General features: G+C 51.1%; 2 protein-coding genes across 4 annotated transcripts; one reads left to right on the top strand and one right to left on the bottom strand.

Moving 5' to 3' along the window:
* Window positions 1-4,159: 4,159 nt before the first annotated feature.
* Window positions 4,160-16,872, bottom strand: LOC125624659 (sodium-dependent phosphate transport protein 3). 3 transcript variants are annotated; one of them, XM_075121371.1, is made up of 13 exons: window positions 16,808-16,872; window positions 16,197-16,275; window positions 12,556-12,767; window positions 11,821-12,026; window positions 11,250-11,483; window positions 10,892-10,979; window positions 9,326-9,412; window positions 8,329-8,447; window positions 7,003-7,164; window positions 6,493-6,625; window positions 6,258-6,405; window positions 5,794-5,930; window positions 4,160-5,188 (listed from the first exon to the last, which is right to left on the bottom strand). In XM_075121371.1, exons 3-13 carry the CDS (start codon window positions 12,638-12,640, stop codon window positions 5,079-5,081), a joined length of 1,509 nt encoding a protein of 502 aa, XP_074977472.1. In that variant the 5' UTR covers window positions 12,641-12,767; window positions 16,197-16,275; window positions 16,808-16,872; the 3' UTR covers window positions 4,160-5,078. The 3 variants fall into 3 exon arrangements, with proteins under 3 accessions (XP_074977472.1, XP_048681742.2, XP_074977473.1); XM_048825785.2 differs by lacking the exon at window positions 16,808-16,872 and having other exon boundaries at window positions 5,794-5,884; window positions 16,197-16,341; XM_075121372.1 differs by lacking the exons at window positions 11,821-12,026; window positions 16,808-16,872 and having other exon boundaries at window positions 16,197-16,341.
* An 87-nt stretch (window positions 16,873-16,959) lies between these two features.
* Window positions 16,960-25,901, top strand: PPT1 (palmitoyl-protein thioesterase 1). Its single transcript, XM_048825788.2, has 9 exons — window positions 16,960-17,115; window positions 18,638-18,747; window positions 20,292-20,419; window positions 20,888-20,958; window positions 21,466-21,568; window positions 21,673-21,763; window positions 22,172-22,270; window positions 23,185-23,256; window positions 25,461-25,901. Exons 1-9 carry the CDS (start codon window positions 16,998-17,000, stop codon window positions 25,581-25,583), a joined length of 915 nt encoding a protein of 304 aa, XP_048681745.1. The 5' UTR covers window positions 16,960-16,997; the 3' UTR covers window positions 25,584-25,901.
* The last annotated feature ends 941 nt before the right edge of the window (window positions 25,902-26,842 follow it).

The raw sequence follows: 26,842 nt of genomic DNA, 5'->3' as shown, positions 1-26,842 counted from the left end.
CACTGCACTTGTCTTCAAAGCAGCCTACCAAGCTGGTTCTGGTTGTCAGCCATGTGGCTGACACAACTGCTAGGGCTGCTTTGCAGTCTGATCTGTTCTAGTCCATTTTAAAGATTCAACACAATTAACAACCTGTTAAACAGGGAGACTGCAACTTGGACTGTAAACACTCTGGGACAGGGGCTGTCTACCCTGTTTGATCACTAACTGGCACAGGAGGGCCCCATTCTTGATTAGCCCTTAGCCACTAATCTAATAAACATTAAAGATGTGTGGCTAAACTGACAGATAGTGGGTGGCAGATGTCAAAACTCTTCAGTGAGATGCTAAGCGTGCCTGTTATTTCTCTTAGAACTAAGCTGTTTCTCCAACTCATACCTATTCCAAAGCCTCTCAAACATTATAAAAGCTCCTCTAACATCTTTCCTTTGAAGTTGTAAGCAGGTAAACTCTACCTCCCTCTTTTTCAGAGAGGGTTAGTCTTGGTCACTGCTGTAGACTAACTGCCACAACTTAACTGTGATTCATTTCTCTGGAGAAGCTAGTCCATTATGAAGGAAAGAGTAAAGTTTTAGTGACTTACTCAGGAAATCTAAGCTACCACAATCCTTGTAAGTGAGCTCTACTAAGAGGTATAGTAAAATAGCTATAAAAAATACTCAAGCTTCAACTATGATACCTACTGGTGTCATGCCTAACACGGTGAATGGCAAATGCAGTGCTGTCTGTTACGTAAGTTTCTAGAGGTGGTAGTGGGCTGGGATACATACTCTTAGCTTCCCTCTTGGAAGGCCAGTCAGTTTGTTGGTATGGCAATGCATTGGCAGCAGCTTCTCCAACAGTGCTTCAGGTCAGTGGGGTGTGCTCTTTGAACGTTAACTTTTGGGCTAAGATCATCAGAAGTGGTTGTGGGTGCCTCTGTCTTCTGAGTGCTTAAGTCCGCTCAAGTCAAAGGGGATGGACTTTCAGACTCCTTCCCTGTGTCTCGAGTAGGATACACAGCCTCTGGAGTCACTCTAACATCTTGGCCCTTGGCTTTACACTGTTCCCAGCTAAAAGTCCACATATGAGAGAGGATATTCCTCATGGGAGGGCTAACTGGCCAGCTGACTATTTCTGGTTTCAGAGTAGCAGCCGTGTTAATCTGTATCCATAAAAAGAAAAGGAGGACTTGTGTCACCTTAGAGACTAACAAATTTATTCAAGCATAAGCTTTCATGAGCTACAGCTCACTTCATGGGATGCATCCAGGGGAAAATATAGGGGGGAGATTTTATATACACAGAGAACATGAAGCAATGGGTGTTACCATACAGACTGTAACAAGAGTGACCAGGAAAGGTGAGCTATTACCAGCAGGGGGTGGAGGGGACCTTTTGTAGTGATGATCAAGGTGGGCCATTTCCAGCACTTTACAAGAGCAGGAGGAGGGGAAATAGTTTTAGTTTGTGTAATGACCCATCCACTCCCAGTCTTTATTCAAGCCTAAGTTAATTGTATCCAGTTTGCAAATTAATTCCAATTCAGCAGTCTCTCCTTGGAGTCTGTTTTGAAGTTTTTTTTCTGAAGAATTGCCACTTTTAGGTCTGCAATCGAGTGACGAGAGAGACTGAAGTGTTCTCTGACTGGTTTTTGAATGTTAATTCTTGACATCTGATTTTTGAAGCAATCCCTTCATGCAGCAGCATGGTTGGCGGGGGAGGGATAGTGTCCCTCTGCACAGTACCTGATCTAGGAGTTGTAGATACCTAGACTCCCAGGCCTGAAGGGACGGTTGCGATCACCTAGTCTGACCTCCTGTGTACACAGGCCGGAGAATTCCACACAATTTTTTGCCTCAAGCCCATCATTTCTGAACAGGATTAGTGGGGATTGTCTCACACCGCAACCTCTCTCCAGAGCTGCCGTCTCTGTCTCCCATACCAGCCTCTGTTGGCTTTTACAAATGCCTCCTGAAAACACAGGTGTTGCACAAAGTGCAGGGAGGTTGACCCCAGTGGCCCTGCCTGCAGTTTTTCTCTTCCAGCTGCTCTTAGAGGTCTGACTTGCCGGCTCTCCTGCCAAAGCCACGGACACGGAACTAGGATTGAGATAGCAGTAGGTGCTATAGGGTGGGATTGGGGGTGCAGGGGCAGAAGACAGGAGGGGTCAGACTGCAATAGTAAAAGATGGTACAGATCAGGATAGGGGGGTATTGGAAAGGCTGGGAGGGCCAGAAATGAGTTGCCTAGCTGGCTGTGGGGCAGGAGTCTTTAGGTCAGGACTGGAGGGGTGTTGGCAGAACCAACTGAAAGAGGGGCTGGGGAGAAATTTGCACACCTACTCGTTTCCATTGTGCATAGAGATGGGCCAAGCCATGGAGTTCAGAGACCGCTCTGATCTCCTGCAGGGGGTAGAGCTGGGGGGGGGTGGGAACTGGCCAGGCAGCTAGCTAGTAATATTACAAGAGGGACAAATATTTTTATACTGGCTGGGAATCAGGGCACTTATTCTATCAGGAATGGTTCAGTTCCATGTGACAGCCAGGCACCCTGGAGTGGGGGGGACTTCTGTACTGTTGTCCCCCCAACGTCACACCACAGCCATGGATTTACACATTTAACCCTTGCAGCCCTGTATGTGGAGCAAGCCCCTGCACTGGAGAAACACATTAGCTGGCTGTTTCAGGTGATCAGCCTGTGAAAGAGTTAACTGTCGAAAGGGGGCTCTTTGCAGTCATGCCCCATTGAGGTGAATGGGGCAGTTCACTTCAATGGGGCGTGAACTCAAACCTCAACAGCGAAATGGTCTCTGCTGCCAGCAAACTCAGTTACAGGCTGAGGAGACCTTCACAGACCCAAGGGGGAGAAAATCCTTCTTTCCTCAATTAAACTTCAATTCTGCAAGCGACAAGGGGACCATAGAGCCCCACAGGGAGACCCCAAAACCTTAGACACTTCTATGCACAATGTCAATCTCCATTCCCAATTTATCCCATGATCCTAGGTCTGTTGTTGGTTTTATGGAGGCATCTAGAGGCCCTATCCAAGATCAGGGTCCCATCTCGCAAGGGGAAAGGGATTTAAAACAAACAAGGTGATCTTGATTTTTACTACTTGTTTACTTTGATTTATTTAAACATAAATGTAGTCCTCCCACACTGTGGGCCATGTACCCAATACATCCTACAACAACAACTAGATCCACTGTCCAGGCACCATCCTGATCGCATGAAGCCAATGGACTATTTGCACAAATAAAGATATGGAGCAGGTTCAGGTCCTCTCAAGGCAGGAGAGCAGGGAGGGCTGCATGCAGCCACATCCCCATCTGGAGGATAGCACTGAAATATGAATTTAACCACAACTCGCTTGTGATGTGACTATAACTCCAAGTCTGGAGATGCTGCCATCGTTCCGATGATCCCTGGCAAACCCACGTGTGTGGAGAGTTTCTCAGAGTACCCACCATTTGGTAAAATCTCTTGATTACTTTCTCTTTTTAAAAACTTTAATACTAGTATTTGGCTTTAGGAATGAAAAGATTTCCTGTTTATAGTGCAGGGGGAAGGTAACCAGTAAGGGATCATTTCTCCATCTACTTCTGCAAATAACTTTTCAGACAGCCCCCTCAAGCCTCAAAGTTTCCAGAGCATGGGTAGCAAAACACTTATTTCAAGCTTCAGAGTAGCAGCCGTGTTAGTCTGTATTCGCAAAAAGAAAAGGAGGACTTGTGGCACCTTAGAGACCAACAAATTTATCTGAGCCTAAGCTTTCGTGAGCTACAGCTCACTTCATCAAACGCATTTTCCACTGAATGCATCTGATGAAGTGAGCTGTAGCTCACGAAAGCTTAGGCTCAAATAAATTTGTTAGTCTCTAAGGTGCCACAAGTACTCCTTTTCTTTTTACTGTAACGAGCGTGATCACTTAAAGTGAGCTATTACTAGCAGGATAGCGGGGCGGAGGGGCGAGGGGGAACCTTTTGTAGTGATAATCAAGGTTGGCCCTTTCCAGCAGTTGACAAGAATGTCTGAGGAACAGTGGGCAGGAGAGGGGAATAAACATGGGGAAATAGTTTTAGTTTGTGTAATGACCCATCCACTCCCAGTCTTTATTCAAGCCTAAGTTAATTGTATCCAGTTTGCAAATTAATTCCAATTCAGCAGTCTCTCCTTGGAGTCTGTTTTTGAAGTTTTTTTATTGAAGAATTGCAACTTTTAGGTCTCTAATCGAGAGACCAAAGAGAGTGAAGTGTTCTCCAACTGGTTTTTGAATGTTATAATTCTTGACGTCTGATTTGTGTCCATTTATTCTTTTACGTAGAGACTGTCCAGTTTGACCAATGGACATGGCAGAGGGGCATTGCTGGCACATGATGGCATAGATCACATTGGTAGATGTGCAGGTGAACGAGCCTCTGATAGAGTGGCTGATGTGATTAGGCCCTATGATGGTGTCCCCTGAATACATATGTGGACACAGTTGGCAATGGGCTTTGTTGCAAGGATAGGTTCCTGGGTTAGTGGTTCTGTTGTGTGGTGTGTGGTTGCTGGTGAGTATTTGCTTCAGGTTGGGGGGCTGTCTGTAAGCGAGGACTGGCCTGTCTCCCAAGGTCTGTGAGAGTGATGGGTCGTCCTTCAGGATAGATTGTAGATCCTTGATGATGTGTTGGAGAGGTTTTAGTTGGGGGCTGAAGGTGAGGGCTAGTGGCGTTCTGTTGTTTTCTTTGTTGCGCCTGTCCCATAGTAGGTGACTTCTGGGTACTCTTCTGGCTCTGTCAATCTGTTTCTTCACTTCAGCAGGTGGGTATTGTAGTTGTAAGAACGCTTGGTAGAGATCTTGTAGGTGTTTGTCTCTGTCTGAGGGGTTGGAGCAAATGCGGTCGTATTGTAGAGCCTCCAGCTTTCATCCAGACCACACCACACAATCCATTGTCTACAAGTCCTCCTTTTCTTTTTGCGAATACAGACTAACAAGGCTGCTACTCTGAAACTTAACTAATCTATGTTCACTAGGGTGTTTTCCGTCTCCTGCCTTGGTTACACATCCTTCCCCTGGCAGCATGCCTTGGCATTTCACTGGAGAGCAGTGTCCTCTCTAGCCCAGTCCTGGATAGTTCCACGGCCAAAGGTTACATAGAACAGACGGCCAAAGAGATTTAGGGCCGCTGACACACAGAAGACATTCCTCCAGCCAGTCAGGAGGTCCTGGGGATACCAAACAAAGGGTAATTAGTATCTCCATTCTCTCTTATGGCCACAGGAGAGCACCTGGGGCTTGAACCACAGGCTTTCATTCACCTAAAGACTTGCAATGCCAGTTCCCTGTCTAGCTGTAGATTTAACTCCTCAGATTCCGCTTTCCTGGGCTCCGATATCGTTGCACTGCAGCGTGCTTGGGAATTATTTGCTTGCTAGGCTGAATTCAAGCAGCTCTGTCATCACTGCTACCAAGCTTTCCCTATTGTCCTGTTTGACAGCAGTCTCCCCGCCCCCCATCTGTAAGTAGATCCAGGTTGGAAGCCCATGTTGGGAGGAGTCCCTACTTCTTGGATCATAAAAGCTTCTTCTCCATGACTTAGGTACTTGCTGGACACATTTGACAATGTTGCTGCCTAGCACATGTGGATTGTTAGTCCCCCCCTGAAGCCAGTCTCCTGGGGTTTCAAGAGCTTAGCCAGGGCTATGTTTTGATTCAGTGGACAGAGACTATTCTTTGGCTATTCTGCTCTATTCAACTCCACTTTTTTTTCTGAATATTTTTGCTTTAGGAGAAAAAGCCAATAGGGCCATCCAGAGAAGCCCTGAATTACCTGGCTGGTGAGGAATCCAACTGCGGTGGGAGCAATTATTCCTGAGACTGTTCCGAGGGTGTTTGTGACTCCCAGCACAAACCCAGCATATCTGGGGAGAAGGGAAGGGAAAATTTCCTGAGCAAGGCAAAGAGGGACTGGAAAGAAGAGAGAAAATTAGGTTTCAATTCCCTCTCTCCCAACCTCCTGGAGAGCTTCAAAGAGAACAAATGCCTCCTCAGCTTGGTCACTGCCTGCCCTGTTGACAGACAGTAAGAGCCTTTACCCACTGCTATAATTGGCTCTGAGCCTGCGCTTCTGTGCCTTGGTTTTGCCTGTCCGGCTTCAGATGCCACCAGCTGCAGAAGATCAGGGAGAGGAGAAGCAAAAGGCAGCTGAAGTAGCTGAGGGCTGAGATGATGGAGATGACATGGGCCAACGAACCAATTGGACCAGGAGATAGGAGGAAGGTCTGGTGGTCTCACCTGGGAGCAATGTCCATGTGCTTAGTATAGAAACCGGCCCCGCACATGCTGATTACAGTCATGGACAATGTCAGAAAGACCACAGCTGCTGTGTAATCACAGCCGACGTAGGACACGGCCACCAGGGAGATGGCTGGGAGCATCATCCCTAGGGAGAGAAGGGGACGTGGGTTATGTGGCTGACCGGGTGAAGGTTTGTTGAAAGAACCTGGAGGCAGGAGTCACCTGTCCTTACCCAGCACCGAGAAGAGCTTCCGAACTGTTGCTATGCTGAACACTTGCTTGGACAGGAGGAAGTCTGCCAGCACCCCCGACACGATGGCACACAGCCAGTTCCCAATGTAAGGAAGTGCAGCGAGGAGACCATTCTGTAGCGAGAAGGGTGAGAGACTTGCGATTGTGCACAGAGCAGCGAGAGGGACCCCACCATCACCAGATCTGGCTGGATGTGCTCAGAGGGGCTGGAAATCTCAGGACCGTAGGGACTGCCAGACTGGATTGGACCTGAGGTTCATCTAGCCCCATATCCTGTCTCTGACAGCAGCTAGCACCAACCGGCTGCTTTGGAGGAAGGTGAAAGTAACCTCCCAACCCCTAGTAGTCAGAAACTGACCTAAGCCCTGAAGCATGAGGTTTAACAGCCCTTCCAGAATTGGTTAGCATCAACTTTTATCCCTCTGGATGTCCCCATTCAGGAGATAGACCGGCCTGGCTGTGAGCGATGGAGCCCCACGGCAGAGCTCACCTCTCTGATGTCGAAGTGGAGCACCTCATGCATGTACGTTGGCATTGACGTCAGCAGTGTGTAGAACAGCCACTCACTGCAGAAACAGGGGACTGCAATGGCCCAAAGAGGCAGCGATTTAATCATGGCCAGGAGTGGAAGGGACCGTCCGTGAGAGATGCCCTTGAAGGAAACGCACCAGTTAGTGCCCCTTTCGCGGGCTCCTTTTCCTCCTGGCTCTGTCAATGTCCCATAGGCAGGCGGTTTATTCTTTCCCTGGCCTCGCCACCTCCTCCCAGAGTTTTAGCTGCCTGCTCTGTGTTGATTCCTGGATCCCCCTGTAACCCCTCAACTCTCCCAGTTGTGCAGTCTCATATCTGACATTTCCCTGACCTGCCAGACACCTCAAATCCAACAGGCCGAGCGCCAGGCTCACATAAGAGCGCTGGGCTCCTGGTGCAGTGTGTAGAAACCGGCCCCGCTAAAGGCTAAAGTCAGGGCTGAATTTGACTCAATCTATCAAAAGTTCTCGTCCTTCCTCTTAGACCCATTCCCCACCTATGACGGTCCATGATCCAACTCATCCCTTCACCTCCGGCTCCCTTGACCTGGTCTGCTCCCTTCTCCCCTCACATCCAGCCCCCTGATAAATCCTTGTGCCTTTCCCTCAAGAATGCAACCTTCCCTCTTCATCCCTGCAGCTGACACTCTATCCATGCCTTGGGCATCTCTCAGCTTACCTGTGCAGTCTCCCACTCTGGGGCACACTCTGACACTCAGTCCAAAACACCACAGCTTAGGGCACCTTTCTCTCCTACAGTTCTTACCATCACCCTCCTCCTCAGACCCCTCTGCCACAAGTTCAAGCTCCTTGACCTCACCTCAGACTTCCCGCACAACCCAGTCCCGGCCTACATCTCCCGTTGTCTCTGACTCCTCCCACTGCTCCCTCTGTTTCTCCCAAGCTTCATCTCCTCCCACACGGCTTCCAGTCTCCCACCACATGGAGCTGCCTCCCCCAGTTCATATGCCAAGAGACCTCCTTTGGCTTCGACAAATTCCTCCTTAAATACACGTTTCATGAACCACAGGCAGACCGATCTCCTCTCTGGCCCTTCCCATTGATCTCCTCTCTGATGTATCTCTATACCTATATTTGAACTAATCTGTAAGCTCCTTGGGGCAGGGCCCTCTTCTGCCACAGACATTTGCACGGCTCTGTAAATAACACACCCAGTGGAACCCTGAAGAAGGGCTTACTTGGAGACGGTCCCATTGTCCCAAGCTCTGTTCAACGGTGGGGACTACAAGAAAAACTAGGTCAGAGTTAAAAGGCTTTCAAAGAACCTGATTGGCCAGGGATGACACAATGTACTCCTTCTCTCCAGCACTAATATGAGGGTGACATGCAGGATCTTCATAGACGAGAAGGAACCAGAACCCACACCAAACGCAGCCAATGCCACCTATGGAGAAGGGGAACAGTTCAATGGCTCCTGTCTCGGATCTTACTGCAGCACAGGTGCGCAGACACCAGCAGAGATGGGCAGGCAAGACACGGCAGCTCTGTGACAGACTGTCAGGTGTGAGGGTCTTGAAGGGAGGGGCAGGTTTGTTCTACTGACTCATGCTGGCAGACAGACCAGGGGGGGCTCTTTAGTGCCAATCCACGGTATAAAAGGGTGTGTGTCCCCCCTCTTAGGGGAAGGAGGAATTAGGCAGTTGAGGCAGGAGTTTTTGCCTTAACACCAAAGAGCTCAGGCTGTGGTTCATGTCTGGCTTTCCTTAGTGTGAGAATGAAGGAAGTGCTGGAAAGGAGGTGACTCTAGGGCACTGCCCCTCTATATGTGTGTGCTGTGGTGAGAGGGGAGCGGGCAATCTGCCCAGTCACAGACCCCTCAATATGACAGCGATGGTGCATTGCAAACACCATAGACAGAGAGACAGCGAACACTGAGGTTCAAGGCAGATCGAGGGGCTCTGCCGACTAACACATTATTGTACCTTATTGACGCCTATACTCTTATATTTAAAATGAAAGGTGCCAGCCCGACAGCCCTGAGAGTAGACACAGCTCGGGCAGCAGCAACATGAGCCTCTTTCACACTGCCCAGCCAACAAACCTCCATCATGAGCTGAAGGAGAAAGAGGGAAGTCCAGCCCTTCTGGCCATAGATGCCGATTGCAATGGTGGCCTCTCTGAAGGGGGACATTTCTATATTAGGAACTGGATTGAGAGCCCAGACTCCTCGCATAGAGGCAACGAGAAGACCTTCATATGCTTCGCTCTTGTGTGGCTTAACTTGCCAGTGAATCTGCTACAGTGGAAACCACAGCTACTCACCGAAGATGTAGAAGACGTAAGGCCACCCCACGTACTGGCAGATGATTCCAGCTGCAGGGAAGGTGACGAAGGTCCCAAAAGTGCATCCTAAGGAGCAGATTAAGAGGAGTTCAGAGCGAGGGGGTGATAAAGTGGTGGCCACAGAAGATGACCTGGGCTTCCCAGTGCTCACCCCACACCATCCTATAGTAACTCTTCCAGCCTTATCAAGCCAGAACTGAGAAGACAGGGTGGAGGAGAAGGCAGAGGGGATAAAGGATGAAGAGAGTGGAATATTGTGTAGGAAAGGGAGAAACAGCAGTAGAGATGGATGTGCAGCCAACATTTCCTCATGAAGGACCTTCGGTCTAGACCAGGCCTGCACAACATGCGGCCCCCACGGGCTCACTGTGCGGCCCGCGGGGGGTGAGCAGGCAAGCGGCGGGGTCGTGAAGAGGCCAGTGGCTGGGGGCAGATGAGCGGGCGGCGGGGGGGTGGGGGGATGGCGAGCCGAGTGGGCGGGTAGTGGTGGCAATACCGGATTTACCATGGCACCACTGGCACCGGTCCCACGGGTCCAAAGGGGCCCTGGCCCGGCCCGCTCTTCTCCGTCCCCCTGCTCTCTCCTGTGGGGGCAGAAGTTGGATGCTGCCAGCAGCTGGGGCTCCTCCCCCGCTGCTTCCCCCAGCTTGCTACTTTCCCTCCCCTCCTCCTCTCCCTGCCCCCCGCTTGCCAGCAGGAGGGAGGGGAAAGAGCGGAGCCTCCACTCGCTGCTGGGGTGGTGGGGGGAGGAGGAGGAGGAGAGGAAGAAGCGTGGCCTTGGGGAAGGGACTGGAATCGGGGCATACCCCCTCCAGCCCCTGCTGTGAGCACCCCCATGACCCCAGCCCACACCCCCAGCCCTCTGCCCACCCTGACCCCTGCACCCCCTCACACCTCCCCTGCCTCGACCCCTGCACCCCCCACACCTCCCCTGCCCCGACCCCTGCACCCCCTCACACCCCCCACGCCTCCCCAACCCAGTGTCCTGACTCCTGAACCCCTCTCATATACACCCAGCCCCCTGCCCTGACCCCTGCACCCCCTCACACCCCCAGCCCCCTGCACCCCCCACACCTCCCCAGCCTCCCGCCCTGACTCCTGTATCCCACCTCATGCCCCCCGCCAGCCCCTGCCCTGACTCCTGAACCCCCCTCACACACACCCAGCCCCCTGCCCTGATCCCTTCCCCAGTGGCCCCCGCCCCCAACCTTCCTTTCGGCCCACAGCTGTTTCGGTGGGGTGGCGCTGGGGAAGGAGGGTTTGTTTCCGCGGGGCGGGCTGTGCTGGGGGGGAGTGTTTCGGCGGGGTCGGGGGGTTTCGGCCCTCAGCTGTTTTCTTAGGAGTAAAATGGCCCTCGCCGCTTTACGAGTTGTGCAGGCCTGGTCTAGAACCTGAAGGTTTCTGCAACTCGTAAGTGGAGCCGCTTGTCTGGAGTGTGGCGCAGGGAAAGCAGGCATCAGGAGAGCTCTCCTTTACACAGGCGGGCGGGGGGCTGGAACTACAGAAAAACTTGGTTTGGAAGCAAAGAGAGTCGCTCTCTCTTACCAGCAACAGCGAGCTGTATGAGCCTGCTGCGTTCCAAGGGGGGAGCCCATTTTGCCAAAAGCATGTATTGGGCTGGAAATATCACCCCCTGCCAAGGAAAACACAGGAGTGTGTGAGCACAGCGGGGAGTGGGAGCGATACCTGGTGGAAAGCATTAGCAGACCTCATGATCTTTCACTGCTATGACCCTTGCTCCCCCCTACCCCCACTTTGGTTTGTCATCAGCCCTTGCTTGTAAGCTCATTGGGGCGGAGACCTGACTAGTTAACTTCTTCTGCAATGTCATACATACAGATGGTGCTGCATACATAAACCCACAAGCCGCTGAAAGTCAAGAGCTCGAAACGGAAGGCCCTACCTCTGCCATGCCCAGCAGTGCCTGCAGCCCAATGAGGTACACGGCTCCCAGGCCAGCTGCCAGTGGCACGAGGAGCATGAGAGCCGAGGTAGAGAGCAGCCCATAGCCCAACACTAGTTTCCCTCCGAACTGTCCCGACCAGTATCCGCCAAGGAGCTGGGTGAAGAGGTAACCATAGAACAAGGCACTGAGGATGACGCCCTGGGTCTCAGCGCGCCAGTCGTACACGGGGGCCTGGAGGAGACAGAATTTGCTTGTGTCAAAAGGGGGAGACAAAACCGAGGACTGTCCCTTGAGGGGACATTGCAGCAGCTTTAAAACCTAGGCCCAAGGGAGAACTATTTTCACAGGCCTGGACTCCTCTAGGAAGGGGTAAGTGGCTTGTATGAACAGACCTGTCACCAGTCAGGTGATCAGCGCTTTCCTAATTACACAGGCTCTTTCGTTTACACACGTGCAATGGATACAGCCCCAAAGCTCCTCTCCAAACAGTGCCTCGTTGCTGCCGAATTGGTCCATAGTGCAAAGCCAAGAGGCTGGTGAAAGGATCTGGCCCTGCCTGTACACTTACTCCTTGGGTGAATGCTCGGTGGGAGCCGTTGGGCTGAGCGTGGGAGCGATTGGGACACACGTCTGTGGAGCTATTGGTCAGGCTGCCCGGGTTGGTGCCGTTCGTCATGGCTATGATGGCGATACTGAGATTGACCCGGAGCGAATACATCATGAAGAGGGAGAAGTGCAGGATGAGAACCAGGCTGTAGCGAGCTGAGCAGAGGCCTGGGGTGGAGAACAACCACAACAAGCCAGAGACGGTCAGTTAGGCTGCAGACTAATCCTGGAGGTGCCTCCTCACCCCTGGCTGTGAGGGATCTCCAGGCATTGGTGCTGGAACAGTTTTTGGAGTGGGGGTGCTGAGCTGCACCCCTCTTACCCTTGTCCGTGCCCCTCACCGCCCCCTAGAGCTGGGGCTGGGAGCAGGGTTGTGGCACTGAGCTGGCATCTCTGGTGTCCCGACTTTACCTACCCAGCTCCTGAAGAAACCCAAGAGCAGCTCAGGAAGGAGCACACACTTTCCTGAGCACAAAGGACTAATAACCCACTTTACCAGCACTAATCAATCCTCCCAAGCCCCTGGGGAGGGTGCTGAGTTTCACCATCCCCCTTCTACAGGGGGAATCTGAGGCACAGAGAGGGGACGTGACTTGCCCAAGAGCCAGAGCCAGAATTAGAACCTGGACGTTCCTGGGTCCCAGTCCCATGTTCAGAGCACTACATCACACCTCTCATTACCCTCAGGTAGATTTACCTTTCCCAAGTGACAACTGCTGGTTGAGCAGAGGGGCAGCATCTTCCTGATCTGACTCTGGACGGTCCTCAGTGCTTTGCTGCATTCTCTCCTGTAATCAAAGCTGACGCCCAGTCCTCCTCCCGGCAGTGTCTCCACAATTTCTGGAATAGACACCAGTGAACCGAAGGCACTGGGACCATCTCCTCTCTACCGACCTGCTGCAGTTCTTCCTACAATGCAATAAGTCCCATTGTGGGAATGCTGCAGGATTGTGGAATATGGATGCTACCCATCTAGTGCAAATGGGACACGTTTTAAGAACAATGTGATTTACAATGATATAAAACAACTTCTAGGTCCAGTCTTGTGTGGTCCTTCCTATTTTTGTCTTTGATCGTCACAGCCTCATAGTGGGATAGAGAGCTCTATTTTCAGCATAGGTGAAGGCTATTCCCTACTGCAGATATTCCTCCCTACTCAGAGAATAGCCTCCCTCCGCACCCACAACCTACCCTCACTCTGTATACTGTAAAATAATCCTTGTTCCAGAGGGCAGCTGCCAAGCCGAAACATTCTTTGACACTGAGAGACTGATGCATAGAGCTAAGCAGAGATCCTAGAAATCCGTTTGCCACAGAAAAAAACATGGAATTTGTGTTTTAACAGAGAATCTTTTTACATTTTGTGAAAAAATAAAAACATATACTGTGGGAACGCCGATTAACCGATCTAATTGAGCCTGGGGCAAAATCGGGTAATCAAAAAAATTGGATAATCAGGAGAGCAGGCAGGGCTCCGGCTGTCAGCCCTGGGCAGTGAGGCTCAGTCTGTTAGCTATCAAATTGTACATATATCAATAAAACATTGCGATCAACTGATACCTATATATTGGGGTGGCCAGCCTGAGCCTGAGAAGGAACCAGAATTTACCAATATGCATTGCCAAAGAGCCACAGTAACACATCAGCAGCCCCCTGTCAGCTTCAGCTCCACCCCCTGCCCCCGCCCCCAGCCCCCAGTGTTTCCCATCTGCCAGCAGCCCCGTGGATCAGCACCTAAGCCTCCATCCCAAGGCCTCCCGCCAGCTGCGGAGCAGTGAGCACCCTGTAGCACAGGGGTCTCAAACTCGAATCACCAGGAGTGCCACATGAGGACTCCTACGTTGGCCCGAGGGCAGCATCACCCCCATCCCTCCGCTGATCCCATCCTCCACTCCACCCCCGCCCCTTCCCACGGAGTGCAGCAGGGGGCTCAGGGCACGGGGCTAGGGTGCAGGAGGGAGTGCAGGGGGTTCGGGTGCAGGAGGGGTGCGGGGTGTGACAGGGGGCTCAGGGCAGGGGCTTGGGGTGCAGGAGGGATGCGGGGTATGACAGGGGACTCAGGGCAGGGGCTTGGGGTGCAGGAGGGGTGCGGAGTGTGGCAGGGAGCTCAGGGCAGAGGGTTGGGTGCAGGAGGGAGTGCAGGGCGGGGCAGGGCGTTGGAGTGCAGCAGGGGGCTCAGAGCAGGGGGTTGGGGTGCAGGAGGGGTGTGGCAGGGGGCTGGGGTGCAGAATGGGGTGCGGGGTGTGGCAGGGGGTTGGGGTGCAGGAGGGGTTCAGGTTCTGGCCCAGTGCCGCTTACCTTGAGTGGCTCCGGGTGGCAGGGGCGTGCACTGGGGCCAGGGTAGGCTCCCTGCCTGTCCTGGCCCCAGCCCTGTGCCACTCCGCTCCGGGAAGCCGTGGGCACCCTGTCCCTGCGGCCCTGGGGGGAGGGGGAGCAGACGGGGAGCGCTTCCCCGTTCCCAGCCAATGGGAGCTTCAGGGGTGGTACCCACAGGCAAAAACAGCTCAGGGAGTTCTCTGCTCCCCCACCCCCTGGGGCCACAGGGAAGTGGCACAGGGCCCTCAGCACCACGGGATTGGCAAATCCATGGGCCGGATCCAAAGCCCTGAGGGGCCGGATCTGGCCCAGGGCCATAGTTTGCCCACCCCTGGCCTGGAGGTAGGCTGGGGACGCGGCACGCTGGGGAGGGGACGGAGGGGGACGCGGGGAGTTTGGCGAGCCGCAGGGAAGAACTGTGTGTTTGAGACCCCTGAATCATAGAATATCAGGGTTGGAAGGGACCTCAGGAGTCATGTAGTCCAACGCCCTACTCAAAGCAGGACCAATCCCCAATTTTTGCCCCAATCCCTAAATGGCCCCCTCAAGGTCTGAACTCAAAACGCTGGGTTTAGCAGGCCAATGCTCAAACCACTGAGCTATCCCTCCCCTGCTATAGCACACTGGAAAGTTGGCACCTGTAGCTCCAGCCGGGGAGTCGGTACCTAGACAAGGAGACGCATATTAACCTCTGAAGAGCTGCATGTGGCTCTGGAGCCACAGGTTGGCCACCCCTGGTCTATATATTGTGACTAGGGAAGCTAAAGTTCAGTGTTTATGCTTTTTTATCAGGGAATTTTGGTTTTTTAATCAGGGAAAACTAAGATCCCTGTAGATAAGTAAGATGTGCTAGGAGCGGAGAATTGCTGTGACAAAGAGAAAAGGAGTACTTGTGGGTACTCCTTTTCTTTTTGCGAATACAGACTAACACGGCCGCTACTCTGAAACCTGTGACAAAGAGAGAATCCTCCCAGACTAAAATTCCACCTATATTCCAACATACAACTACATAACCGCGCAGCTTCCCCCTACCCCAAAGTGAAGCAGATTGGCGCTGATCTTCTGAATTAACCGCAACTTCTCCAGAAATCAAACCCAAACAATCAACTCACAGATGAAGCAGAAGCAGAAACTGTCCCCTCCACTTGTTTTTCAGTACAGGGTGTGAGAACTCATTCCTGCAGGGATGCCACCAATTCAGTTTGGGAGCAAAGAGTGAGAGGCAGGCCATGTGACAAAATAAGTTTGGCAAACCCCAGCTGTACTGTTTAACTCCTTAGTAGGCCACTGACATCTGGTTTTTAAAATCATTTTAGATTTAAACTCTTAGTAAATTGGAGATGGATGGCTAAAAACAGTGATGATGAAACAGTGTTTTGCCACCATTAGTTAAGACCCAGAACAGCCCTGTGAGGTAGCTATTATCCCAGATTTAGTGGAGGGGAAATTAAGTGATATGCCAAAGCCACAGAGGGAGGCTGTCTCTGCCTGTCATTGTGGTACTTTACAGCTAAATCTGTTGGACAGTCCTGGGTTCTCCTAGAACTCTTCCTCTCTACCCACACATATAAGTAGCCTTTAAGTATGAAAACAGACTAGGTGAAAGTGGGACCTTCTTCATTAGAACTGCATGTATTCAGTTACAGCTACTTACTGTGATGACTAACATGGACTCTGCTGGCCCCATGCTGCTCTCAGAGATGCTCATGCAACCCCAGGGCTGCCCATGCATTTGTACAGGTGTAGTTGATTGGAACCCGGTGAATCACCCTACTTATGATGCACAAGAAGCTCTCTCTTGCAGATGACTGGCTGCTAGCATGTTTCTAATGGGTTTGCAGGGCACTGACAGCCGGGGAGAGGCATTTTTAATAAACGTTTAAGTCTAAATCAATAGGTGATTCAGACTTTTACAGAAGTGGAAATAGCGTTGGGGTTGGGCAGGGTCACGCAATGGGATGGGGGGCCTGGTCTGCATTAGGGCTGGAATCCCAGCAATCCCTCAACGGCCTTTTTACTCACCTGTAGGTGCCCTCCCTTAGCCAGGGGCTGAATTCACCCTGGTACTGACCTGCCCATCTTCTCCTGGTGATACATTACTCTGAAATCAAAAGGCACTTTCTCTTATCTTGCTGTCAAATCACAGTGAGGACACCCCCTGCCCTCATGGTCACTGCAGCCCCCTCTCCCCATGGCTCTATCATCCCCCATCTCCCCTCACCATCCCCTGTGACTTCTGCAGCCCCCTCCCCCCATTGCTCTATCATCCCCGTCTCCCCTCATCACCTCCTCTGACCCCTGCAGCCCCCTCTCCCCATGGCTCTATCATCCCGCATAGCTCCATCACCTCCTCTGACCTCCACAGCCCCCTCCCCCATGGCTCTATCATCCCCTGTCTCCCCTCATATTCCCCTGTGACTTCTGCAGCCCCCTCTCCCCATGGCTCTATCACCCCACTGGCTCCCACTGCCCCATCAACCCCTGTGACCCCTGCAGCCTCCTCTCCCCATGGCTGTATCATCTCCCCATTGCTCCCATCACCTCCTCTGACCTCTGCAGCCCCCTCCCCCCATGGCTCTATCACCCCACTGCCCCATCAATCCCTGTGACCCCTCCCCCCATGCCTCTATTACCCTCTGACCCCCATTGTCCCTACAGCCCCTCCCCCATGGCTCCATCATCTCCCCTTTCCTCCCATGATCCTCTGTGACCCCTCCCCCACGGCTCTATCATCTCCCCCTCCCCAGGCCAGGGCGCGCCTCCACAACCCGCCTCCTCCCAGCTGCCCCGCCCACCGGCTGCCGGGTCATGTGACAGTCCAAGATGGCGGCGCTCAGGTTCCTGCCGGCGGCGCTGCTGCTGCTCGCCTGCCTGCTGCTCGGCGGGCGCTGCTCGGGGCGGCGCGCGGGCCCGGTGCCCCTGGTCATGTGGCACGGGATGGGTGAGCGCTGGGGCGGGGCCGCCGCGAGGCTGGTGGTACCCCCCCCCCCCCGAGCTGCAATCGGGGGCGCTGCGGGGCCGGGTTATGGGTCTGTTGCTGCCCCGCCAAGGGCGGGGCGCGGGGTGTCAGCCCCAGGGCTGCAAAGGGAGCGGCTGGGGGCCCTTGTCTGACCAGCCTCCCCGCTCTTATTCCCCCTCCCGCGGGAGCGGTGTTTCCCTGCCCCAAGAGCCTCCCGGGCCGCCTTTCTCTGCTTCCTCTCTCGCTTCTCTAATCCCCGCTGCTGGTTTAGCTGCCGGTGCGCAGAGCCTGCTTGCCTTGGGAGATCATGGGATCTCCGCTCTCACAGCGGGAGGGTGGAAAGCAGGTTATTAGCCAGTGTGCCCACAGGTTCAAACCAGCAGCTCCGCTCCCTGCCCTAGGGACTTCACTCTTGGCCACGTTTCAGATTGTCTGTAATAAAAGAAAACAACCACCCACATTCATCAGGGGATTCTCATTGGACCGCCAGGAGGGTGATACCGCAGTGCAGGGAACACCCTTTCCTTGTGAAATGGGGGATGGAAGAAAGCGAAGTAGCGATAGATGTGTGGGAAGTTGGACTGCGAATGAAGGATCAAGGTGGCTTCTAAAGCGTTAAACTACTCTGATGCCCAGCGCCCTTTGGGAGAGTTCCCTACTCCGTTATCTTCTATCTGAGGCCCTGTCTACATTATGAATCACATTTAAACATGGTTGTGATCCAGGAATGTTCTTTTTGCCTGCTATTGCACCACAACATGTTTCACAAACCAGTTTGAACATGGTTATGTTTTGTAGCCCTGGCAGGATTTTAAATAAACACTTCGATAGCTCGTTTACAAATATCGTTATCCCCGCTTTTCAGATGGCGAAACTGAGACAGAGAGATCACAGAATCATAGAATATCAGGGTTGGAAGGGACCTCAGGAGGTCATCTTGTCCAACCCCCTGCTCAAAGCAGGACCAATCCCCAATTTTTGCCCCTGATCCCTAAATGGCCCCCTCAAGGATTGAAAGCTTGGACCACTAGACTATGCCTCTGGAAGTGTCTGGGCCAAAGATACCACAAATAAGATATTCCTGTGGGAGCAGGGTCCTGAACTTTCTAGCTTCATGTATAGACTGTTTTGTATTCAAATGATTATTCAGTCAAAATGAAAAGCATTGGCAGCAAAGAATTTCCCTAAGGATGGGAATAAGGGAAAGGCATGGAAGGCTGGGTGAGAATTCAGTGTCCATGCTGGCTTTAATATTTTGGTAGTCAGTCAATGTCATGAACTTGTTATAAGCAAGAAAGTGAAAGGCGGCTGAAACCAGGAAGTGCATTCAAATGGTTCATTTACAGAGGCTTTGTGCAATGAGTGTGAAAATTTGCTGCTCTGACACTTGAAAAAATGCATGCTGCTTGCCCGGGTGAGGTTGGAAGTTTGGTATTCAGAACCTCAGCCATCCAGTGTGCGATGGTTTTATATTTGATGAAAATTTCCCTTATCCTTTTTGCAGGAGACAGCTGCTGTAACCCTGGAAGCATGGGATACATTAAAAAAATAGTGGAAAACAAAATACCAGGAATTTACGTTCTGTCGCTACAGATTGGAAACAACTTGGTAGAGGTAAAGTCACAGTTATCCGATGTAAAGCTTCTGCTTTCATTGAGTATTACTGGTTAGTGATCACTGTGCAGACTCTTAAAGGTGCTGTAAATAATTTACAGTCTCTGCTTTTGACGTAGATCCCTAAAGACATAGGCAGAGCTTTCACTATTCCCTTTTGACTGTATCAAACATTTTTGTCTTGGAGAAACTGACTAAGTCTAGTTAATCACATGTTGAGGAAAACTTGGGATGTGACAAATCCCTGATTCAAACTGGATTCATACCCAAATCCACTGATAAGTGTTTTGAAACCTCTACAGCACGGGTGGGCAAACTACGGTCTGTGGGCCGCATCCGGCCCGCCAGATGTTTTAATCCAGCCCTTGAGAGCCTGCTGGGGAGTGCAGTCTGGGACTTGCCCCTCTCCTGTGCTCCAGCTGAGGAACAGGGTCGGGGGCCGCTCCACGTGGCTCCCAGAAACAGCGGCATGTGCTCCCTCCAACGCCTGTGCATAGAGGCAGCCAGGGGACTCCGCTCCACATGTGCCGCCCACACAGCTCCCATTGGCCAGGAACCATGGCCAATGGGAGCTGCAGGGGCGGCACCTGCGGACAGGGCAATGTGCAGCAGAGCCGCCTGGCTATGCCTCTGCGTAAGAGCCGGAGGGGAGGACATGCTGCTGCTTCTGGGAGCTGCTTGAGGTAAGTGCCACCTGCAACCCTGAGCCACCTCTCCACATCCCAACCCCCTGCCCCAGCCCTCATCCCCCTCCTGCCCTCCAAACCCCTCTGTCCCAGCCCAGAGCACCCTCCTGCACCCCAAACCCCACATCCCCCGTCCCACAGCCGCTGCCCCATCCTGGAGCCCGCTCCTACACCTTGAACTCCTCATTTCTGGCCCCACCCTGGAGCCCACATCCCTAGCCAGAGCCCTCACACCCTCCCACACCCCAACCCCACTTTCATGAGCATTCATGGCCTGCCATACAATTTCTATACCCAGATGTGGCCCTTGGCCAAAAAGTTTGCCCACCCCTACTCTAAAGATATTAGCTATGTGATGAGGTCCCATGCTTTTTAAGGGAGATATTTGTCCCTTCCTGTTTATTAAGCTAAGTGCATGTTCTTATTTAAACTCATTTTATATTGCATTTTACTTGTATAACATAGATATAGCCTGGCTCCTGCACACCTGTATTGTTGACTGTGTGCTATATGGCCAAGAGGCTTACATTACTAGCTGTGTATTAGAGGATAATTCTAGTAATAGCTGTCACAATAATGGGTGACATGTCTTGTTACCTGGATTCATAGAGGGTGCAGGTAAACCTCGACTTTGTGGAAGTCCAGGGAGGATCCAAATTTTAATAAAGGCAGGGGAAATAGGATGGCTTACGGTTGGGCTGGGAGTTCACAAAGGGAGTCTTATAAAATTGGGGCCTACCTATAACTCATGGAATTTGAGAAATCTTAGTCCCTATTGAAGAACTAGAAGATTAAAATTAACCTGTTAGCTCATTGTAAAGATAATTTGCCCATCTGTTCCTCTGGCTTATTCCCCAGGATATGGAGAACAGCTACTTCATGAATGTGAACAAACAGGTGACGCTGGTTTGTGACAAACTCGCTAAGGACCCTCACTTGCAAGGAGGCTACAATTCTATGGGATTCTCCCAGGGAGGCCAGTTCCTGTACGTTTACAGTTGGATTTTATTTATTTATTTTTGGGCAAATGTATTAGGTTACAGGAGTTCAGGTGGGAATCTCCCTCTCTCCCCCTCTCCCCAGCACCTCCCATAGGGTTCAAAATAAAATGTAAATAAGTGTTCCCTGGGCTCGAGGATGACATTTGTTTTAAAATGCTTTATTCTTATGAGTCTTTCTAAGAACTGTACAATTATAAACTAATCCTCACAACACCTTTGTAACACAGATAAGATTTCTTCAGAGGGGGAAACCAAGGCACAGAGCGGTTCAGGGTAATATTTTCAAAAGCGCTTAAGTCCCATTGATGGGACTTCGGATAACATTTTAAAAGTCCCTAACTAATTTAAAGCTGGTCGCAGACAGAGCTTGAATATGGTTATTTAAAGTGCTATATACAAATAGCCTAGGATCTGTATAGGAGGGGGAAGCTAAACTCTTTCTCTTTTCCCCAGGAGGGCAGTGGCACAGAGATGTCCTTCTCCTCCAATGTTCAATTTGATTTCCATTGGGGGGCAGCACCAAGGTAACTCCCTCTTTGGTTTCTAGAGTCCTCCAAGTCATCCCTGCTTCCTAAACGCTCATGTAGCGAATGGAGGGGGAGCTTCTGGTGGGATAAAACAACCCCTCTTTCCCTGCCACCAAAAGCCCCCCACAGAGAGCCTCTTTTTGACCTACTTTCATTTGAAATAAAGTGACTGGATGCTTTTGCCGGTCTCCTTTTTCCTGATTGGATTTGATCACTAAGTGAGTGCTTGTTGTGTTCTGGAGGCCTTTCCTTTTATCTGAATGACCATCTTCTCCATAATGATGCCCCCTGCTGGTCAGCTAAAGAACATTCTCAGTTCTCTCTCCATGTAATAGTGCCTTGGGGGCAGGCTGTCTGTAATGGGATTATAGGATTAGAGACCTCTGGATTCCTTGGAGTAATTCCAGTTGCTGTGTCAGGAGGAGGTGGTTCTTCATTTGTGGTTCCAGTTCAATGGCTTTCAGTGCTGACCACTGAATGGAGATGCACATCTTGTTGCCCCAGGTGTGTTTGGCTTTCCACGCTGTCCTGGGGAGAAGTCCCGCATCTGTGACTGGCTCCGAAAGCTGCTGGACCTTGGCGTCTACACGAAGATGGTTCAGGAGCGGTGAGTATGTTCAGCAGGGGACTACGCAGACTGCAAAGGCTGAGGCGAGATGCCCCTTTGGCCTGTGTGTTTCCAGTGTGAGCTTTATTCTCTCTCTCATCCAGCCTAGTGCAGGCAGAATACTGGCATGACCCCATGAAGGAGGAAGAGTACCAGAAAAACAGCATCTTCCTGGCTGACATCAATCAGGAGAAGGTAAGGACGGATGCCATGCTTACAGCTCTGAGCCTAGCTTGGTATTTGGGATGGCTATACAATGGGGATAAGTGACATCAGCATAGGACGTTGATGTCGGTGTTGGGATTAGGATGTGGGGGTTCCTGATTCCCAATCATGCATTCCTAGCATCATCTTGTGCATCTGCCCTGACTAGCCCTAGACCAAGTGAGATCATAGGCTGTCCTTTCCCCCGATGGGGAGGGAAGTAGGCACTGCGATGGCTGGGTCAGCAGCCTGGCGTGCTGAGAGCAACAGCCCAGCTTCAATGTGTAACAAGTGTGCCACCTGTCTGACAAAGTTTGCGGCTGCCCCCATCTCAGTGAGGCTCCAAGCTGCCTTATTACTGAGAAGATTCTATTGTTTTTGTTCGGGCATCTTTCCCAGGGCAACAACGAGACCTACAAGAAAAACTTGATGGCTTTGAAAAAGTTTGTGATGGTGAAATTTCTCAATGACACGATGGTAGACCCTCCAGCTTCAGAGGTGAGGAACTCCTCCAGGTGCTTGGGATAAGGAGACTGGAGCTTTCATTTGCTAATGTCTTTGTCTAGTTTTATGAATGGTGCCCAACTTTGAATACAAATCCAGGATGCTGGAACCAAAATTGGATCCACTAATGTAGGTCCAGCCAGTTTCGCAAATAAATTGGGGAAAAGAAAATCAGAAAAGGGAAGGGAAAATGGTCTCAGTGCGGTCAGGATGCTCCAAACTTTGTAGGTGGCTGTAGAAGATCTCTGGCAGACCTCCTCAGGGAGAGAAATTCTTCAGACGGGATCTTTGCACCAAAAAGTCCCTGTGATGATCCAGATCTGTTAGAACCACTGTGTGGAGATCAGACAACCTGACTGGTGATAACTGCCTTGGATAGCTATGGTGGGAGGAGAGTTGCTCAAATACATCATGATCTAGATTAAGACTGCCTTATATTAGATTAAGCACAGATGAGGGTTGCAGTGAACTGTCTTCTAGCACCTTTAACTTCACCCTACTATGACTCTGAAAGAATACTGTTCGTTTAGGGGGCAGACACAAGGTGGTGGTGTTGGAATGTACAGTACCTGATCTTTTATGTAAGTCTAAGGATGAGCATTTCATGCTCTGAAGAGTTGCAGTTATCTATGAGATGCTAGGTAAGGACAGTATTGGCACTCAAACTTCAACTGGTTTTGGAAATCAAGGGTTTTTCAGATGTTCAAGTTTCTGTCCTGTCCTTTGATAGGGCTCTCTGGGGTTTATTCAATCTGAAGAAGTCATTGGTGGATTCAAGTGGGGGCAAGGACCTCCAGCCAGAGCTCCATCTCTTCCTCAGTCAGAGGAACAGTCTGCCCAGCAATAGGCCTCAGTAATAAGATGCAGAATAAGCTCGTTTCTACAACAGCTCTGTTTTTCTTCTATAGTGGTTTGGATATTATAGAAGTGGGCAAGCCAAGGAGACCATCCCCCTGCAGGAGACCTCGCTGTACAAAGAGGTAAATAGCTTGATCTTCTATGGAAGAATCTGCTGTCTCCATATGGTTGCAAATTTTGGTTGGACACTCCTGGAGGTTTCATCACATGACATCACATTTTTAATTAAAGATTAATCTTTAATTCCTGGAGTCTTGGCAACTCTGTCTCCACTGTAAGTAGCTTAAACTCTCCCCAGGAATCTTGGCAGGGTTCCACCATCTAGCTTCTCCCTCTCGTTAGAGAGATCGCATTTTGTATGTGAACTTAGTTCCCATGAAAGGAAAAGGCTGGATCTGCTGATTAACCACGAGAAAGATGCGCTTATTCTCCCAACAAGCACTATTTTCCCTGTTGAACAGATAGCGAACTGAGGAGCCTCAATACCTCAGGGTCCCACAGAAATCTGTGCCAGGGCAGAGAATTGAACTTGGGTCTCCTGAATTATAGGCCAACACACTGACCTAGCCTCTCTCCTCCAGTCTCTGCTGGAGATAACTTAGCTAAAAAGTACTTCTACAGAGCAAAGTTAGGCCTTTGGAATGAGCCAGACTGCACCAGATGAGGGTTTGTTTATTTATTTATTTAAGAGAGTCCCTGGTGTTTATACTTCACTTTGTATGGCCTGCACAATTTCTTCATCCTACACCATGTTAAAACTGCTAGCTACCCCCCGTATGCAGTGTGCTTAATGCTGATCTTGTTTACACTGCTCTATATCAGGAGTAACTCCATTGAAGCTAAAAACCTATCTAAAAGTGGAACAAACACTACCAGCCCATTACAGCCTCATGCACACATTGGCCTGCTGGGTTGCCTCTCCCTTTGGGTGTGAGATCCTTTGTAAGTGGGGGAAATGCATGAATGCTTCACTGCAGCAACCCATGAACCTGGCCCATGGCCTTCACAACAGGATGCGGGGGACTGTTGTGAGAGCCCTTGATCAAACGTGGTGCTGCACCCTCAGCCTAGCAGGTAGTTTTGAGGAGGGGAAGACCTGTTTCCTGGGGCCTGTCCTAGTCCAGCTTTCATTGCACTTATATAGTTCCCTTCTTTTTACATAAGCTGTTGAAAGCTCGTGCTTCTCACAGGAGCATGTGCACTATTTTCCTAGCCGGGCAGTTGGATTGTGCTGTGAAATTCCCCCATGCAAAGGGAAGGGTTATTTCCATACAGCCTACACTCCAAGGGCTGTTGTAACTGACCCACACTTATTCTCCAACAAAACATTGGTCTGTTCTATTGCCGAATAGAGTAAAGGGCTCCCCTGCCTGGTAATGATGATGAGGGGGAGGGGACAGCACTTGAATTCCAGAAAGAGACAAGGGGAACTTTTGTAAATAACTGATGGCCGAAAGTGAGAAAATAGAGTGGATCCTAATGGAAGATACGGGGGGATCCACACTAGTTGTAGACAGTGTTGGTGGTGTTAGAATTAAAGGGTCAAGAACAGGAGGGCCTGGGTCTGTTATTTGCTATTACTCTTGTACAGGGGTGGCCAAACCATGGTTTGTGAGACACATGTGACTCTTTTACAGTTAAAGAGTGACTTGCAGAGCCCCCCATTCTCTACCTACCAGACTGGGGCAGGGGGAGCTCGGGACCTCTGCCTTGCAACAGGGTGGTGGGATAGGGGCTTCTGCCCAGCAAGGCAGAGGGGGCCTTGGGGCTTCAGTCCCATCGGTGCACCTGCCAGAGCTCAGGGCTTCAGCAGGAGAGGGTCTGAAGCCCTGAGCTCTGGCAGGTGTACCCCCGGCTCTCAAACTTCTGAAGATTGTTGTATGCAGCTCAGAGGATCAGTACGTTTGGCCATCCCTGCTCTTTTATTTCTGTATCACTTAATCTTTTCTTCCAAAAGTTAAATGGGAGGCACCCTAGCTACACTGAACCAATCTGAACTTAAGTCCCCATCAGAGAGAGACAGTGGATGAGGTAATATCTTTTACTGGACCAACTTCTGCTGATGAAAGAGAGAAGCTTTTGAGCTACACGTAGAACTGAAGGAGAACTCTGCGTAGCTCAAAAGCTTCTCTCTTTCATGAGCAGAAGCTGTTCCACTAAAATATCATTTCATCCATCTTGTCTTTAATATCCTGGGACCAACATGGCTACAATACTGCAAACCACCACTTAAGTCCCCATGAGAGTCAATGGCACTAAGGCGCTTTGGAAAGTTATTTAAGCATCATAGGTAGCCTACTTTCATGCTGGTTGTCTTCTCTTGTAGGATCAGCTGGGGCTGCAGCAGATGGACAAGGCAGGAAAGCTGGTATTCCTGTCTGTGGCAGGAGATCACCTTCACTTTTCTGAAGAGTGGTTCTATACAAACATCATCCCCTTGCTAAACTGAAGCCGGTGTGTCAGCAGTCTGACAAGAGAAGGTGACTTCGTCAGACCAAGCTCCTGATACAAGGCTGAGGAAGTCACCCTGTTAAGTTCTAACTTGGATCCACTTGCTGTAGCTAACAAACTAAGCTGCCACTTACTGTGTAGCAGCACATTCTCCATACAAACCTGCTGCAGCATCGTATCAGAGCTAACCAAGTATTTAAGGGCATATTAGTCTGCTGGTTGTTGCCAGAGAGTATATGAGAAGTGGCATGGATTAAATGTTAGTAGATTTAAATTTAATATGCTATTATGGTATAGCATATGGTCCCAACCCAGACTAGGTTTCGGTGTTAGCAAGTTTTGTATGGTTTTCAAACAAGCTAATGTAATTGCACCAGTTGCTTGCTGGAGCATAGTTCAGTAGTTTTCAATTTTTTTTTTCTGATGACCCAGTTGAAGAAAATTGTTGATGCCTGTGATGCAATTGAGCTGGGGATGAGGGGTTTGGGGAGTGGGAAGGGGCTCAAGGCTGGGGCAGAGGGTTGGAGTGGGGGGGTGAGGGCTGTGAGGTGGGGCCAGGAATGAGGGGCTCTGGGCTGGGGCAGGGAGTTCAGGGTGCAGGAGGGGGTCAGGACTCTGGGCTAGGGTCCAGTCTCTGGCATGGGGATGAGGGGTTTTGGGGGGCTTGGGGTTGGGGTGCAGGAGGGGACTCCAGGTTTGGGGGGCTGGGGCAGGAGATTGGGTTGTGGGCTTACCTCTGGTGGCTCCCTGTCAGTGGCACAGCTGGGGTGCAGAGGCAGGCCTCCTGCCTGTCCTGGCACCATGGGCTGTGCTGCACCCTGAAAGTGGCCGGCAGCAGGTCTGGCTCCTAGACAGAGGCATGCAAGCAGCTCCACACAGCTCTTGCTTGCAGGCACCAGCTCCCATTGGCCAGGAACCAGCCAATGGGAGTGTGGAACTGGTGCTCAGGGTGGGGCAGCATACAGAGGCCTGTGGCCCCCCCAGCCTAGCCACTGGCCACTTCCAGGGCACAGCACCATGGCAGACTCAGAACAGGTAGGGACTATGAGTTTTTACTGGCTGGCCGCCAGGGTCCCTGGGTGCTGAGCCAGGTGACCCAGTACTGGGTCATGACCTGAAGTTTGAAAACCACTGGCATAGTTTAACAGCTGAGCCATTTGAGACTGGGTAGTCTCAGTTTTAACAGAGCTATGTTCTAACCACATTTCCTGACCCTCTGGCAGGATACTTTGCTTAATACTAATAAGCATAACTTGT

This window comes from Caretta caretta, chromosome 19 (assembly GCF_965140235.1).
Source record: "Caretta caretta isolate rCarCar2 chromosome 19, rCarCar1.hap1, whole genome shotgun sequence".
Taxonomy (NCBI): domain Eukaryota; kingdom Metazoa; phylum Chordata; order Testudines; family Cheloniidae; genus Caretta; species Caretta caretta.
The sequence above is the reverse complement of the archived record's forward strand: the minus strand, read 5'-3'. Positions and strand labels throughout refer to the sequence as shown.